The 18,798-nt window shown below is 42.4% G+C and overlaps 1 protein-coding gene across 3 annotated transcripts in view; it reads right to left on the reverse strand.

Moving 5' to 3' along the window:
- Positions 1-18,798, reverse strand: part of LOC139566287 (partitioning defective 3 homolog B-like) — a 184,292-nt gene that overhangs the window by 107,562 nt on the left and 57,932 nt on the right. For 2 of the 3 annotated variants that reach the window (XM_071387365.1, XM_071387364.1), the window contains exons 5-8: positions 11,779-11,873; positions 4,410-4,496; positions 4,156-4,281; positions 2,670-3,181 (exon numbers count right to left, since the gene is read on the reverse strand). In XM_071387365.1, coding sequence (XP_071243466.1) covers positions 2,670-3,181; positions 4,156-4,281; positions 4,410-4,496; positions 11,779-11,873 — 820 coding nt within the window. Of the gene's footprint in view, positions 1-2,669; positions 3,182-4,155; positions 4,282-4,409; positions 4,497-11,778; positions 11,874-12,022; positions 12,340-18,798 lie in introns of those variants that run through there. The other variant, XM_071387366.1, reaches the window with a different exon arrangement.

Genomic DNA, 18,798 nt, shown 5'->3' on the forward strand with positions numbered 1-18,798 from the left:
TCCCTCTCATGGCTCCTCTCCCTGTGGCCACAGTGTGATTTCAAGAGTGCGTGTGTGTGTGTGTGTCCAAGCTCACATGTGTATCTATTTGTGTCTGCGCGTGCATGCCTGTGTGTGTACGTGCCTCCAAGCAATGAGTGAAAACTGCCACCATGGTGAGTGGTGGAGAAAAGCCAAGAGGCATACGAAAAGATAGTGAGTGATCAAATCTCATCTGGCAGTTAAGCTTCTGCCTACCTTCCATTAATGCTTCTAAACCTCCTTGCAGTCACTCACGCTGGGAGAGAAGTCTTTAAAAGGGGTAATCATTAGTTGCTACATCCATTTTTGGACTTATAAATTACTGGTATGTACCCATTGATTCTTGAAGAACATCATATATAAATGCCTCATGAGCTTAGTTCAACTGTCGTACCCGATCAGATCACAAAATATAAGCTTGTTTGCTCCCGAGTGGCGCTGTGGTCTAAGGCACTGCATCTCAGTGCTAGAGGTGTCACTACAGACCCTGGTTCGAATCCAGGCTGTATCACAACCGGCCGTGATTGGGAATCCCACAGGGCGGTGCACAATTGTCCCAGCATTGTCCGAGTTTGGCCGGTGTAGCCCGTCAATGTAAATAAGAATTTGTTCTTAACTGACTTGTCTAGTTAAATAAAAGGTTAAATATTTGTTTTTAAGGACTCAAATGTTCGTAAACAAAGTACATGTACAAAAAAAACACTATATAGCCTCAAAACATGGTTAAAACCACCTAAACTATCGATTTGAGAGTGGTTACATTTCTCCAGCCCCATGCCTCAGCTTTTAACCGAAACTGGGGCGGGGATCAAATTGTTATTGTTTCTACAGCCGATTGCCGCTTTAACCATGGAAGAGCACAACCACATAATCTCTAAGTCTGGGTTTACACAGGCAGCCCAATTCTGATCTTTTGGCAAAATATCTGATATTATGACAAAATAAGAGATTTGGGCTGCCTGTGTAAATGCAGCCTAAGAATTCAGTTTCAATTAAAAACTGATTTGTCCATTGTTTTCTACGATGATTCAATTCATGATTTAAATGTAATTTTACTGAATCGACTGGATTGAAAACTAAATTGAACCCAACACTACAACACCTTAAACCTTTACAAAAGAATCATAAACCTGTTGAAGATCCGTTTCGATCGAAATGTTGTGAACCAATAAAGGTGTGAATCACCTCGGTATGCTCTATAACACATAAGCTGTGTTTGAATACTCATACTAACAGCACTAACTATACTATTTGTGACGTGAATTGAGTATATATTATGCTTATTAGTCATAGTATGGATATAGTTATTATGCCAAAAGTTCCCAGATGACGTACTAAATTCGCCAAAATATGAAGCATACACACTATTTCCGTGCTTTTATAGGGCCCATATATCTCTTTTTTATTATTAGTATTTTTATTTAACTAACTAAGTCAGTTAAGAACAGATTCTTATTAACAATGACAGCCTACCGGTGAACAGTGGGTTAACTGCTTTGTTCAGGGGCAGAATGACAGATTTTTACCTTTTCAGCTCGGGGATTCGATCTAGCAACCTTTCGGTTACTGGTCCAAAGCTCTAACAACTAGGCTACCTGCCGCCCCACAATGCAATTCTTCCGAAAATGGGCATGGCTTCATAACTTTTCAGATTTGAAGAAAATGGCAGTCCGACGAGAGCGGATACAAACTAATTATGACAAATGTTAGGAAAATGTAATAAAGTAATGCCTTTTCAAATAAGTTACGTTACGTTGGATGACAATTGTTAGCTATGCTTTCCTTACAAACCGCATAGTATTACAGCAGTATGTACCAGTATGTTAGCTAGCTACCTAACGTTAGTTGGCTACTGATACATCGAACTTGCCAGGCAGTATATTAACCATCTGCTATCTAACCAACGTTTATTGACTTGATTATTCACATCATTCTTTGCTAAGTGGTATAGTCGTGCGATTCAATGGCTATTTCCTCCGATTTCAGAGCACTATTGCGCAGAATAACTGATGAATTTACGAAAGCTCAACAGCCGATGAGAATATGGCCGGTGTCAGTAAAAGTCAGCAAAAAAAAAAGCATACTTAAATTGTTGCCAGCAGCACAGTTACAATCACCAACGCTCTGGATAACATGAAAACAGCCTAACCAGCTCTGCTAGGGAGAGTAAAATGGTCAGTGAGGTGTTCTCTCATTCGTGTCTGGAAGTAGCTAGCCAACGTTAGCCAGTTAGCTTGGGTGCTTGACTGCCATTGAACCCTACAACCCTACCCTACTTCCAGTGTGCGCTCTGAACTCTCCGAGAGCGAAACGCTCTGAATTAATGAACGGACAATCTGACAACGCTCTGGATTTACGAACACCCAGTGCGCACTCTGGCACTCCAAATCGAATTTACGAACATAGCCGAAATCGTGAAATGTTTAGCTAGTCATTGGTTAAGCTAACAGGCTAGCAAGAGGTTGCATAGCAACAGCATCAACTTCCGGTTGACAGGTGAAGCTCTATTACGCTCAACTGAAACGATAATTGTTCATTTCCAGTATACTAAAATTAACTAATGGTATATACTCATTAAGTATGTAGTATGTTAGTATGGGTATTTGAACAAAGCTGTAGTGTCCCCCTTTTCCATAGTGCCTCCATACCTTTCTTCAGGTCAATCTTCAGCTTCCGGCCTCCCTTCTGGTTGGTCAGGTTGGCCAGGTTAGGGAGCCCAGTGGGACTCTTTCCCCGGGGCAGAGGGCTCTCGCTGCCCCCCACCGCCGTAGGGGAGGCCCCATCCCGATCCCTGACCACCAGGGCTGGGGACACACTGAAGGGCATCTCCACTGGGACATGCCCAGTCTGGTGCTCCCCTAGCGGGGTGAGAGAGGCTGGCAGATCGGGGTTCTTGGAGCGGAGGACATGAAGGTCTGGACGTCTCGGCTCCAGTTTGGGATTGATCTGTTCTGGTTTCACAGTTTCTGGTTTCACTTCTGGTTTAGCGTCCATTTTTTGGTGGATCATGAGGGGGCTCTTGGCTTTGGGGATGGAGTCGTGACCGTCGGTGAAGAGCTGCCCGATGAGGCGTTTCTCGTAGCGCTGCTTGTTGGCCAGCGGCAGGATCTCCAGGCGCACCAGAGGGGAACACATGGCCTGACGGAACACTTCCTGTGACCTGTGGGTGTGGGAGGAAGAGACATCATCAATGTCTGTCTTCGGAGGACATGACTGAAGGTTGAGAATAATGTGATATCAGACTTGATTGTACGGTTTTCCACTATTTATTTATGGAAATGTGTTGGAAGATCACACTGTCACTCTAGTAGTAGTTACTAGTACACCAAGCACAGAGCTTCCATTGGTATCAACACCAGTACAAACTCAAGCTTACTATGCTCAACACCCGCATTGACTAGCGGTCACAGACAAGACCATCAAGAGTCAATTCGCTAGAGACAAGTAGTCTTTAGACAAGTAATCTATAGTAGTAGTCACTAGTAGCAACTGGTTATCCAGGACCAGGCTAGCAGTGTCAGACCTATTGTCAAGCCTCTTCTGGGCTAAATTATCAGATCTAACAAGGTCCACCTCTTGTACTAGGCATTTCATTCAGGTAGGGGATTAGACAATCCTCCTTGATACCCCCCCCCCCCAATTCTCTCTCGTTTTACTGTTGGTCTCTCCCTTATCTTTCTCACTCACTAGCCCTCACAGCTACTGTCCCACTCCTTTTGAAGTCTAACCAATGTTGTGATAGTACTAAATTAACCTCTTCCCGACAACAGTGAAGCGAGAGAATGAGTGTTTCTCGCTTTCATTTTCTCTCTCACACTCTTTTGTTGCTGTGGAGATGTGGTGTGAGATAAATCCAGGAATAGGGAGGATTTGTAAGAGCAGGGATTAAGAAGGGCTCCTAATAAAAGGGAAACTGAGTGACAGACCGGCCTCACAATGGTAGATGTGTGATAGTGTAGAGCAGGCTTGCATCCAAAATGATACAAGGATGAGTCTCAAATGGCAACCTATTCCCTACATAGTGCACTACTTTTGACCAGGGACTTATGGGCCTGGTCAAAATGAGTGCACTATAAAAAGAATACGGAGACATTTGAGACTCATCCTGCGATAGCGTAGAGCCGAGGTACGTACTGGGCAAATGTCTTGTCCATTAGCTCGGTGCCGTTAATCTGAACAATGCACTCATCCTCCCGGAATATGCCCTCTCTCTTGGAGCGACTGTTCGCTTCGATACCTTTAATGTGCAGGCCCAGGGTCCTGAGAATGGATGATAAATACAGTTTGAACACACACACACAAACAGTCTTCAAAGTATGGGGAGAGAATGTGTTAGAGAGTGAGTGAGTTACAGTGAGTGAGTGAAAGTAAATGTGTGTGTTCCTCACCGTCCACTCAGTGAGGAGCTGTAAGGGACGACGTGGATCCCCAGCGGCCCCTGTTCTCCAGAGAGTTCCACTGTCTCGGTCAGGGGGCTGCAGAGACAAAACACAAACTCTCACACAAAAATGTTAACAGGAACACAGAAATACACAAATAGGAACACACACAGTAATACATACACGCACATCACTTATCTAGAGTACGTTCAGTCTACATTTACAAGCTTTTATTGACACTTGTGACACACACACACATACACACACACACACACACAGGGGTTAAAGCAACAAAACAAAAAAATCAGATCGATTGTCTGGGACCAAGTTAACCTCCCCTTTCATGTAAAAAAGTAAAGACCATCATGCTTCTAAGGAAAGAGGATCATTTTGTGCATGTATTTACCTGCACGTTAGACCAATTCCAATCCCATTGTTTAGGGATCCCATTGTCTACTCCCAAATTAATAAACATTTAATTATACTGACACATTAAAAAATATCATTTCCACCTCCAGAAATTAGCCCAATAACATATCGGTAAAAAAGAATGTACAAATTAGTATGTTAAAATTTGTGCCATTAGCACATCTGATATGGATAGGCAATATTATCAGATGTGCCATTAGCCATAAGCATTATCACCTGTACCCCAAACGATGCAGCATAGTGGCAGTAAATATAGGCCGACGCATGGGGTTGGTCCATCTGCATTTACCCCATTGGACACAACATCCTGATTGTTGTAATTCTTGCTTGTCAGAATACATGTCTCCTCCCCCTTACAACTTGAACGTGCCTTGAGAAGACTATTTGTCTCTCATAGAACACAGCAACAAGTCAACTAGGTAAATAGTAAATAAACTCCTATACTAGTAGGTTGTCTGATTTTGGTTTAATAACATTACATGGCAAAAATAGCAGCAATGGAAAGTTCAATCCTGAGTGATCAAGTTTGAATTACTTTTCCAGCAGTTACAGTAAGCCACGCACCGCAGTTTTAGTTGAGTGCGCGGTGGTTGTGGTGAACATTATAGACTATTTAATTCCCTTCGTCTGGACATCAGTGTCAGCAACAATCATGCATGTCAGTTCAGTACACAAAGCGTAACAGAAAAAATGACATGTTTGAGAATACATTTATTACGACATGTATTTTGTAGAACAGACATGCTTCTGTATTAAGCGGTCATCTCCAAACCAGCAGCCCCCCTCCCTAAGAGATTATTATAGCGGATCTACACGGATCTCAAAAACGACCTCTCCAGAATCCATATGATGGATATCCGTCGCAGTGACTGAGAACTTTAACCCTTGGACACAGAGACAAATACATACAGTCACTCTCTCTCCCCCATCCCCTCGCTCATGAGAGACAGTGGTTGAGTGAACAAGGTCAAGGTGAATTAACTGCCATTTACATGGTCCAGCTGCGCTTATGCAAGCGTGTGAAACCTGCCCTGTCAGGTTGTGTAAGTACGGCGCTGGAGCGTGGTGGAGCGGAGAGGTGTGTGATGCTAGGTTTAGCTGCTTGCCTTTCGAACATGATTGGCTTCAGGCCACAGGGCAGGCTGGCCTTAGACCTAATGTGTGTCCCAAATGGCACACTATATAGTGCACTACTGTTGACCAGAGCCCTATGACTTTGTTCAAAAGTAGTGTACTATAGAGGGAATGTGGTATCATTTGGGACGCATTCCAAGACTGTATACACACACACCCTCTTTATCGGGTACACACACACACACCAGGCTGCCATTAGACCCTAGTAGACAGAGGGGAAGGATTCCCACAGAGAACATGCATAGATTTACCAACACACCACTGAGCAGGGGAACGGAGCTAATGACTAGATCTGGCTGGCCACAAATTTACACACGTACACACTCAAATGTGCATCAAAAGACCCTGTATGCCCAGTTGAGAACCAGGATACTGCCTCTGGCAATTGAAGTAGGTAGGTTCAATGCCATTGATGAAGAAAAGCATCTATGTACAGTCTGCAATTTAGGTAAGAAGAATGAACGGGATAGAGAATGAACGGTACTTTAAATTTGACTGTACTTTATATGACGATTTAAGAGTAACTAGGATAAAATGCAACAACACAAACCATAGCAATTCTGGGTTAGTGATTAAGACAAACTTGAATGGCTATTTAGAAAAATAAGTATTCCTGGGTGCAAATGTTATTTCCAAAGCTTAGAAGACAAAGGTTTTTATGTTTTGAGTGTCAATTGTTTTTTTATTTCCATAGGAATGCTTTCTGAACACTTCTACGTGAATGTGGATGCTACCATGATTACGGATAATCCTGAACGAATCGTGAATAATGATGAGTGAGAAAGTTAGAGGCACAAAGACGCCTCCAATAGATGCTAACCTCTCACCATTACCAGTACCAGGGGAGGTTAACCTCTCACCATTACCAGTACCAGGGGAGGTTAACCTGTTTTTTGCTGGTATGACCTTGGTTCCTCTGCAACTTTCTCACAATTAATTAATGACCATCCGTAATCATGGTAGCATCCACATTAATGTAGAAGTGTTAAAAACATTCTATTCTTATTTACAATAAAAGTGACACCAAAATGACAATTTCAAATACCAAACTTATGACTACTTTAATACACATAGGTGAACTTGTCCAAATACTTTAATAGTTTAAAACGTTTACATGCTTTGCAAGAATAATGATTAGCATTGCCTTTAAATTGTTTAACTTCGGTCAAACATTTCGGTTAGCCTTCCACAAGCTTCCCACAATAAGTTGGGTGAATTTTGGCCCATTCCTCCTGACAGAGCTGGTGTAACTGAGTCAGGTTTGTAGGCCTTGTGGCTCGCACACACTTTTTCAGTTCTGCCCACACATTTTCTATGGGATTGAGGTCAGGGCTTTGTGATGGCCACTCCAATACCTTCACTTTGTTGTCCTTAAGCCATTTTGCCACAACTTTGGAAGTATGCTTGGGGTCATTGTCCATTTGGAAGACCCATTTAAGACCAAGCTTTAACTTCCTGACTGATGTCTTGAGATGTTGCTTCAATATATCCACATAATTTTACTTTCTCATGATGCCATCTATTTTGTGAAGTGCGCCAGTCCCTCCTGCAGCAAAGCACGCCCACAACATGATGCTGCCACCCCCGTGCTTCACGGTTGGGATGGTGTTCTTCGGCTTGCAAGCCTCCCCCTTTTTCCTCCAAACATAACGATGGTCATTATGGCCAAACTGTTCTATTTTTGTTTCATCAGACCAGAGGACATTTCTCCAAAAAGTACGATCTTTGTCTCCATGTGCAGTTGCAAACCGTAGTCTGGCTTTTTTATGGCGGTTTTGGAGCAGTGGCTTCTTCCTTGCTGAGCGGCCTTTCAGGTTATGTCGATATAGGACTCGTTTTACTGTAGATATAGATACTTTTGTACCCGTTTCCTCCAGCATCGTCACAAGGTCCTTTTGCTCTTGTTCTGGGATTGATTTACACTTTTTGCAGCAAAGTAGGTTCATCTCTAGGAGACAGAGCGCGTCTCCTTCCTGAGTGGTATGACGGCTGCGTGGTCCCATGGTGTTTATACTTGCGTACTATTGTTTGTACAGATGAACGTGGTACCTTCAGGCGTTTGGAAATTGCTCCCAAGGTTGAACCAAACTTATGGTTTACAATTTTTTTTCTGAGGTCTTGGCTGATTTCTTTTGATTTTCCCATGATGTCAAGCAGAGGCACTGAGTTTGAAGGTAGGCCTTGAAATACATCCACATGTACACCTCCAATTGACTCAAATTATGTCAATTAGCCTATCAGAAGCTTCTAAAGTCATGACATAATTTTCTGGAATTTTCCAAGCTGTTTAAAAGGCACAGTCAACTTAGTGTATGTAAACTTCTTACCCACTGGAATTGTGATAGTCAATTATACGTGAAATAATTTGTCTGTAAACAATTGTTGGAAAAATGACTTGTGTCATGCCCAAAGTAGATGTCTTAACTGACTTTCCAAAACTATAGTATGTTAATAAACAAGAAATTTGTGGAGTGGTTGAAAAATGAGTTTTAATGACTCCAACCTAAGTGTATGTAAACTTCCGACTTCAACTGTATATATTTATTTTAACTCTCGTCATTCGCACATAAGAGCGAGGCGAGGCGCTACCGTTGCTGGCACAGGCGCAGATCAAATACACAGCTGGAACGCTGATTAAGCTGTTGACATATCCTAATCATTTGAAAGCTAGCTCAGAAAACAAGGTGTTTTAATCAGTGTATGCTTTCTTCGATTTTGAACTTTCAATAGTAGCAGAGTAAAGTGTTTAAATGACTTACCATACTCAGCCTACTGCCATAATCAGTTTAATATCAAATTATTAGTGTGCATGTAAACATACTCATCGTCTTATAGGCCCATGTGGGCTGGGCATCCTGAAGATGGATGCCACTATACTATAAATACATCCAATTAAATCATGCATACGCAAACACAAATACTCCCACACACACACACACACACACAAAGGATGACCTGCTGGCTGCCTGTCCTGCACTGTGCTCATTAGGGCAGTGTAATTAGTTGTGTGGCTCTGGGGGTCTGCTACAAACACAGGAGAACTGACTGTCACTCATACACACAGACAGGAGAGGGGGAGGGAAGGAAGGGGGAGAAAGAGGAAGAGAGGAGGAGAACAGAAGCCTGATTACAGTGGTTATGCATCAAAGAAAGAGGGAGGGAGGGAGGAGCATTAGGCAAGTCAGCAAAAGAGGAATAAAAGGATGAAAGGGAGGACGAGGGAAAATTAGACGCAAGCAAATCAACCTGAATGAGCAAGGTAATCAACTGCCTATCATATAAGCCTTGATCAACAACATAGGACCATGTGTTTGTGGAGAGCAGAAAGGACATGGCGCACACACAGTGGCGCACACACACACACACACACTAGAGAAACACAGATGCACACACTCGCCCTCTCCCCACCATCCACTTCAGATCCATTTGCTGTTTCCTGAGGGCTACATTAATAGACAAACAAATGAGCTTGAAGGTAGGTCTGCCAAGGAGGAACAATGGAGGAAAGAAGGTTGTGTGTGTTTGTGTGTGCGCGTTAGTGACAGAGACCAAAAGAGAGAGAGAAAGCATGCGTGTGTGTGTGCGCGCGCGCGTGATTTGTAAGCAACTGTGCATTTAGACAACTAAATTAAAAAGGTAGGTAGGTAAATATTTATAATTTTAAGGTACTGTACATGCACTAGTATGGATGCATGTTTGCATGCATACAATTTAGGCAAGGCTGTGTGAGTGTGTGTTCGCCCTGAATGTATAGTGGACATAATTGGATGTGTGAGTATGTGCGAATGTCATTTGATAGAGGTTGTGCACAGTACAATCCAGTACTGTATGTATGCAGTTTGGTTGTGTCTGTCTGTCTGTCTGTCTGTCTGTCTGTCTGTCTGTCTGTCTGTCTGTCTGTCTGTCTGTCTGTCTGTCTGTCTGTCTGTCTGTCTGTCTGTCTGTCTGTCTGTCTGTCTGTCTGTCTGTCTGTGTCTGTCTGTCTGACCCTTGCGGAGGTTAAAAAGGACAGTGTGACAGAGACAGAGGAGTCCTCTCCTCAAATGATGCCAGCCATGCAGGTAATAAACCTGGCCCATTCCACCCAGATACAACAGGTAGTCAATTCTAACATATCCCCGGACTTCCCACAGTGACTGTTTTCTCTTCTGTCCTTCCTCAGAACAACAACCCTTCACTAGTCATTATACTGCACACACTAATGACTACCATAATGATCCTCATACATTAGTCATGTCCCTGAGCTCTACACACACGCATGTGCACACACACACAAACACACGGGCACACACACACTTGTGCAAACTCCTACACACTGCGCAAAATGCACACACGCACATGTGAAAACGCACACACATACAAACTGCGGTTTCCTCTGATCTCATCCACGGGACCTCTATCTCTATCAAAGGCCGTGCTCTCTCAGTATCGGGCTGTGTTGTCCTTGTTCATCTCTGGTTGAAAGCCCCAGCTCAGTGTTTTGGAGAGAAACTGGTGAAAGAGAGACTCAAACTCATCACTGTCATTTATTCTATTTCCCTCTCTTCCTCCCTTTCTCCTCTGTCCTTTTTGTTCGTGGGGAAGTTCATAGATGAAGAGTACACCTGCATCCCTGGGTCAGGGACACACACACACACACACAAACACACCTTCTATGCAACAAATTTACATTCATAAAATCAAACGCTGGCACAAACAAGCTCATCAGAGGAAGCCAGAGCTTGTTAGCGCCAGGCTATAATACATGCATGCTTACGTTCCTCTCCCTTTTTAGCATCCCGTGCATACACAAACAAACACATCCATTCCTCTGAGGTGGTGGAGGGAGGCAAAGAGGGAGAGAGGGAGGGGATGAAAAGAGCGAGAGGAGAAAGAGATGGAACACCCACTCTTTACTGACTAGTCGTAGACCAACTTTGGTCTGATGAATCTCCTCACTGACAAACTTGCTTTCCTTTTTTTTGTCGCCATGTAAATGGCAAATTACTGGTGATAAACGAAGCCAATTGCTGGTGTATAATGCGTTTTCACTGCTAGTAAGCTAGGTGAGTTCTCTCCATTTACAAAGTAAAGCTCTTTAAACTCTGTACGCATCGAATCCATTCTTAAATTGTAAGGAAAATACTGGAGCACACGGTCAATATATTGGTCATGGTTTGCTGTATATCAGTTCAGGTTGTGCATCCTGGCTCCTGGGACAACTACAGGAAGTGGAGACACACACAAACACAGTCAGTCACACACAACAGGGTGTCACATTACCACTGATAGACTGGGATATTATGGTCCCTTGGGGCACTAGCCATGGGCGGCACTGACAGACAGCCGAGGTTGCCATGGAGAGACCCCCCCCCAGGTCTCTACAAATTCAGCTTGCAGAGTGAGAAGTCTCTGGTAGGCTACTGGGCAGGAGTCAAAGGTATGGTGGACTAAAAACTCTCTCGCACGCACACGCACACACACACACACACACACACACACACACACACACACACACACACACACACACACACACACACACACACACACACACACACACACACACACACACACACACACACACACACACGGCAGTTTAATCTAGTCACGGCAGGAGAACAAAGAACGGAGGCATTTGTAATCCCTCTCAATATAGTCAGTCCAGCCCAGTCAAGCCCAAAGGGAACGAGATGCACACACATAAGAGACACAAGTAGTTACAGACATGCAAACACACTTATGAAACAAGAGAACAGCACACAAACAAACCTTGTAAACATATCAACCCACACACACACATGTGAATATGTAATTGTGTGTGTACACACACCCCTACCTGAGTGTGACCCGGCTCATCTTGGCTGTAATGGGGATGTCAAGCCTCAATCGGTCTTTGGGTTCTCTTCTGTTGGTCAGTGCATGGCTGGCATCCTGTGTATACACACACACACACACACACACACACACACAGTTAGCCAAGTCTACTCTTGGTATGTCAGTCACTCGCTCTCCACTAGTCCACCGACAGGGACACCAATCAATTAATGAATCAAACAAGATTTTCAGTTGATATCAATCACCTAGTCAAGGACCTTTAAGACAAGACAATGGCCAGAAGGACCTGGGTTTCAACCTCCTCCGTGAGTGTCCCCTCTCTCGGTTCTTCTTTCTGTTTTGTTCTCTTTCCGTATCTCTCAGGAGAGAGAGGCTATTTTTAAGTCATGCATGCTAGCGCCACAACAACAGCCCCGGGGTGAAATGTAAAGGAAAGAGGAAAAAAATAAATAACGGCACAATCAGACTGTTGACGGAAGAAAAAAAATATTGAATGGGGAAAAAAGGCCAATACAAAAGGAGGGTCCCAATTACGTCCTTCTGCCTTGTCACTTTCATTGTGTCACCCCCCTCCTCCATTGTCTCAACCCCCTCGTAATGACACATACAGGGGGGCCTCCCACTTACCTCACCCCTCCCCCGATCCCTACGCCCTTGGCCAGCCAGGACCCTCGGTCCGACCCCCGCTTCTCCTCCCCTAAACACACATCTCCACACCACCACATGATGCTCCGTGCACAGATAGACAAATAGTGACCCAGTTATTAGGTCGCTAAGCGGTTATCCACAATGGGCCACATGTTACCATGTCTCCATTGTTATTGTGCATCGTCCCTCTATTCCTCTATCTCATCCATTAAGAGCTCTGCTATATTCACACGGCCCAGGGGAAAATGGACAGACAAACAGAGAAAGAAGGGGACAGGGCGAGTGCGAGAAGGAGGGGGAGAGAGAGGACGACAGGCTAAGATTGGGTTTAACCCTTTACACTCGTGGGAACTGGTCTATATGAAAAGGGGTACATTTAAATGTTTCTTACAGAAGAAATATGGTAGCAATTGAAAGGGGACGCGTTAGAGAATATGGGGAAATTATTAGACCAAAGTTGAGGACACAACAGTTCACCTGACAAGACTGAAACCAAACATTACACTGTTGATTTTATGTGCATTTTACATTGTGTACTTTTGATAACAAAATGTGAAAATACTCTAGATACATTCAGTAACATTATAAGAATATTGTTGTAAGATTTGGGGTAGGTGCAACATAAGACAACATATTTTGAAAGGTTTGAGAGAAGACTAACTGGTGTCTCCAAGTGGCCACACACACACACACCTCCAAAGGGTGCACAGTTCCTAAGTTATTTCAATGCTCTTTTATGAATCAAAGAACAGTCAACAATACATATTATTATTTCAGCTCTCCTAGCTGTGCCGTTGAGGAACTAGAGCAAGTACACTTGTAGTTGTTTTGAACAGAAATCCAGCATCCCCGCCATCACACAATTACTGTTGTTGTTTACACAATCCAAAAGCCGGCCATTTTAAATCGCTATCTGGGTCAGGTGTGCATCATTTGAAAGCCTTTTCTATTGCCAACATGACTAGCTGAGTTAAAAAACGACTATCTTACAGTGTTAGGTTTTCGCAAGGCAATTCAGAGATACAGATCGTTATTTGAGTGCATTCAGGTGAGTGTTAGCTAATTTTCTTAACAATAGACTAACATAGGATCATTCTGTTCAGAACAACCCAGGGTATGGTGGCATGTCATCTTGCAACTGTACGTCAAACATTGTGATCGTAAACGTTGACACGTGAGTTTTATGAAACGGAAATGTGAGGTTCACATTTGGACTCACGGGTGTTTGGCTTGCTTGTATGACATCAAAGCGGTATTTATTATAATTCTCAATGTCTCATCTCTCTAAATACATTGAGTTCTCTTCAATTACAGCCTTTCCCTCACTCAGACAACAAAACATTAGCAAAAATTGCCCAATTAGAGGGAAGGATGTGGGCAACTTCTTGTTGCTGCAGTACTCAAATTCAGAACCATTGACCAAAATATCCAACTGCGTTATTAATTATCTCCCATGATTAGTATCTAATACATTCTAATGAAAACGCACTGAGGCTTGAATTTAATAAAGTAAATAATATAATAGTATGCTGCTGTGTTTTTTTATTTTCGTGACTGTTTTTTCCTCAGGAGGCATTAAGTATTCTGTGGTCAAATACATGCCAACGTACATGACAAATGAGGTGTGTGTGTGTGTGTGTGGTTGTTGTCATACGCATGAGAAATGAGGTGTGAGTGTGTTTTCTCTGGGAACGCTACTGTGATCTGCTACACGTCAGATGTGGTGAGAAATGGTGTGTGTGTGTGGGGCTGGGGCTGGGTGTACTTTCCTGTGACCCTTGATCCCCGTCATATCCATCATAGAATTACCCCTTACTCCCAGCTGAAGCATTACCCCTCTAGGGAAGGAGTCAGGACACACACGCACACACACACACAAAACTGACGTGAGCTCCTCTGTACAGTTCTCACTCAACATTACAGGGTATGAGCAGTAAAACCAAACCAAAACTGACGCCATTTAAATCTTTCACTACATTCACGCTCTTCGCTCCCCTTCTTTACATGCAGGGTAAAAAGAAAATGCAGTTTTAGTGTTTGGAGGTGAAATATGGCCTACGTCCCAATACAGTACCTATAGAAAGTCTACACCCCCTGGAACTTTTTTCACATTTTGCTGCCTTAAAATAATGTCATCTAAAAAGGGATTCAATTACATTGTTTTCCTACAGATCTACACAACTTACTCCACATTTTCAACGTGAAAGAAAGTTGTAGAAAATGTTCCAAATTAAAAGAGAACCAAAAACTGAAATATCAGAATTGGATGAGTCTCCACCCCCCAGAATTGGATAAGTCTCCACCCCCCTTCCACTTGGTGGAAGCACCTTCGGCAGCCATTACATGTGTGAATCTTTTGAAATGACAACTCATATGGCAGCCTATAATATATATACACTGAACCAAAATATAAACGCAACATGCAACAATTTCAAAGATTTACAGTTCATATGAGGAAATCAGTCAATTTAAATAAATTCATTAGGCACTAAACAAAGGATCTCACATGAGTCACATGACTGTCACAGATAACTTTCAAAAAAAAAGTCCATTATGTTGTGTGACAAAACTGCACATTTTAGAGTGGCCTTTTATCGTGGCCAGCACAAGATGCGCCGGTATAATGTTCATGCTGTTTAATCAGCTTCTTGATATGCCACACCTGTCAGGTGGATGGATTATCTTGGCAAAGGAGAAATGTTCACTAACAGGGATGTAAACAAATGTGTGCACAAAATTTGAGAGAAATACGTTTTTTTGTGCGTATGGAAGATTTCTGGGATCTTTAATTTCAGTTCATGAAACACGTGTTTATATTTTTGTTTAGTGTACATTTCTTTTGACAAAATTTCTCCATTACATTTCGTTGGGAATCAGTAATGGATTGCAATATTCAAACCTTGACTAGACCACTAAGGAACACTCAACACCATTTGGAAAGACAACTTGGTCTGTCTTTGGCATAGACATCTGGGCTCCCGAGTGGCGCAATGGTCTAAGACACTGCAAGAGGCGTCACTGCAGTACCTGGTTTGAATCCAGGCTGCATCACATCCGTCCGTGATTGGGAGTCTCATAGGGCAGGGCACAATTGGCTCATCGTCGTCCATTGTAAATAAGAATTTGTTCTTAACCGACTTGCCTAGTTAAATAAAAGGTAAAACATTTCTTTTTTAAATACATCTGTGTAATTGTCTTGCTGAAAAATAAAACTAACCCAGGGTTGGTTTTTCCTCAATTTTTTTACCTAAGCTTTGCTCCTTTTAGATTTATATTGATCCTGACAAGTCCCAGTCCCTGCCGATGACAAGCATACTGATAACATGACGCTACCAAAACAATATTTGAAAATAACACTGTTGTGTTGTATTGGATTTCACACAACCATGTAGTTATTAATTTAGGTCAAAAAGTTGATTTATTTTCCGCGTTGTCGTGCAGATTTACCTAACTGCCCTGTTGCAAACAGAATGGATTATTTGGAGTGGATTTTTTTACTTTGACTTTGTCATACAGGCCAGTAAAATGGAATTAATGCAATATTGTTGATCCCTTTGTGTTTTCAAGTATTGTGGCGGCGGCATCATGTTCTGTGTATAATTGTCACCGGCAGGGACTGGGGAGTTTGTTAAGATCAAAATAAATACGAAAGGATCAAAGACCAGATAAAAAGATTTTTATTTTATTTACAATTATACACATTTTAATATGCAAAAGACACACCAGAATGACCTTCCAAGAGGTGCTGAGTGTTCCTGAGTGGTCTAGTCTGTCCTGACTTAAATCTGCTTAAAAATCAGAGACAAGGTTTGAATATTGCTGTCCATTAATAATGATTCCCAACCAAATTGAATAAGATTGAGCAATTTTGACAAAAACAGTGGATACATGTTGCCCTAAAGTAAAGTTGGTAGAATCGTATTCTAAATGATTCACAGCTGAAATGGCTGCCAAAGGTGCATCGATCTTCGTAATAACTCAGGGAGGGGGGGTTCTACATCTGCACCATTGAGAGCATCCTAACCGGTTGCATCACCGTATGGCAACTGCTCGCCATCTAACCATAAGGCGCTGCAAAGGGAAGTGCGAACGGCCCAGTACATCACTGGGGCCAAGCTTCCTTCCATCCAGAACCTATATACTAGGCGGCGTCAGAGGAAAGCCCAGAAAATTGTCAGAGACTCCAGTCACCCAAGTTAAAGACTGTTTTCTCCGCTACCGCACGGCAAGCGGTGCCGGAGCGCCATGTCTAGGACCAAAAGGCTTCTCAACAGCTTCTACCCCCAAGCCATTAGACTGCTGAACAATTCATAAAAATCGCACACTTTGATACCGCACTCTGTGCATCGTCCCAGAACGTCACCGTAGCAGAAACATCTACTGTATTACGGGACGAACTGGGATGTTTATCGCTGCACTGACCTTAATTACACAATCTTACTTTCACCATCCCCTCTTCAGAAAGAGAGGAGGGAGGGAGGGAGGGGAAGAGAAGGGGAGAAGGGAGGTAAGGTTGCCACCAGATACAAGCTATTCCAACTGGTAAGGACGACAGCTGTTGTGTAGCCTATGGGCGATACAGATATCACTTTTATTGATATCTACATACTGTACCACATTGGTGTGAATCACACTGCTGCCCTCTATTAGCTATTTGCGCTTTACAGATTGTGATTGTTTTGGATGGCTGTTCACAAATGTGTCTGTGTATTTTAACCCAATAATGGTTCAATTTAAAAGTTCAAGCTGCCTATCAATCATTGTTTTTGCGACCAGTGGACAGCCAGTGAAAAATGTGCTTTTGCAACTGCTGCACGGCGCGGATCCCAGCTGATGGAATACACGTAAGAGGGAGTTCCTCCCTTCTAAACTATCAAGTTGGTTGTTGATCATTGCTAGACAACCATTTAAGCCTTGCCATAGAATTTCATGCCAATTTAAGTCAAAACTGTAACTAGGCCACTTAGGAACATTTAATGTATTATTGGTAAGCAACTTAAGGGTAAATTTGGCCATGTGTTTCAGGTTGTCCTGCTGAAAGGTGATTGTCTCCCAGTGTCTGTTGGAAAGTAGACTGAACCAGGTTTTCCTCTAGGATTGTGCCTGTGCTTAGCTCTATTCCCTAGATTTTTTTTGTAAAAGAAACTCCCTAGTCCTTGCTGACGACAAGCATACCAATAACATGATGCAGCCATTCATTTATTTGCCACATTTTACTTTAGTGCCATATTGCAAACAGGATGCATGTTTTGGAATATTTGTATTTTGTACAGGCTTCCATCTTTTCGCTCTGTCATTTAGGTTAGTATTGTGGAGTAACTCCTATCACCGCCATTTAACTCTGTTTTAAAGTCACCATTGGCATGTGTAATGGTGAAATCCCTGAGTGGTTTCCTTCCTCTCCGTCAACTGAGTTAGGAAGGTCACCTGTATCTTTTGGTGTATTGATACACCATCCAAAGTGTAATTAATAACTTCACCATGCTCAAAGGGATATCGAATGTCTACTTTATTTGACCCATAATCCAATAGGTAGGTGCCCTTCTTTGTGAGGCATTGGAAAACCTCCCTGGTCTTTGTGGTTGAATCTGTGGTTGGAATTCACTGCTCGACTGAGGGACCTTACAGATAAATGTATGTGTGGGGTACAGAGATGGGGTAGTCAAATCAAAAATCATGTTAAACACTATTATTGCACACAGTGAGTCCATGCGACTCACTATGTGACTTGTTAAGCAAATCTTTACTTCTGCATTTATTTAGGCTTGCCATAACAAACGGGTTGGATACTTATTTTTATTAATTAGTAAACATTTCTAAAACATACTTCCACGTTTACAAGATGAGATATTGTGTGTAGACCAGTGACACAAAATCTCAATATAATACATTTTAAATTCCATCTGTAACAAAGCATGTGGAAAAAGTCCAGGGGTGTGAATACTTTCTGAAGGCACTGTAAGTCCTTCATTTTGGGGTTATTGAAGATCAAGGGGTATTAAATGAATTTTAATAACTGGAATTCTGATAGACTTTGGTTTTTAATGTAAAGACATAGTCTAATCATATTATTATCTGTAGTTAAAAGCAATGGGTTAGAAGAAGCCTACATAACCAACCCATAACGTAAAATGCAACATCAATTTATGGCCATCTATCTACCTCTAACATTAATTTACCTTGTAATAGATGTTGCGCAATTGGTAATATTCATTTTTGTCTTCTTCTAATGCCTCTTAAGGGGAAAGTAATCTACAAGTAACTGAAAATAGTCAGATCCCGTTACTGAGATTGGGTAATCCAAAAAGTTACAGTACTGATTACAATTTTGGATGGGTAACTAGTAACTGATTACATTTAGAAATGAACCTAC

The sequence above is a fragment of the Salvelinus alpinus genome, chromosome 38, assembly GCF_045679555.1.
Source record: "Salvelinus alpinus chromosome 38, SLU_Salpinus.1, whole genome shotgun sequence".
Classification (NCBI taxonomy): domain Eukaryota; kingdom Metazoa; phylum Chordata; class Actinopteri; order Salmoniformes; family Salmonidae; genus Salvelinus; species Salvelinus alpinus.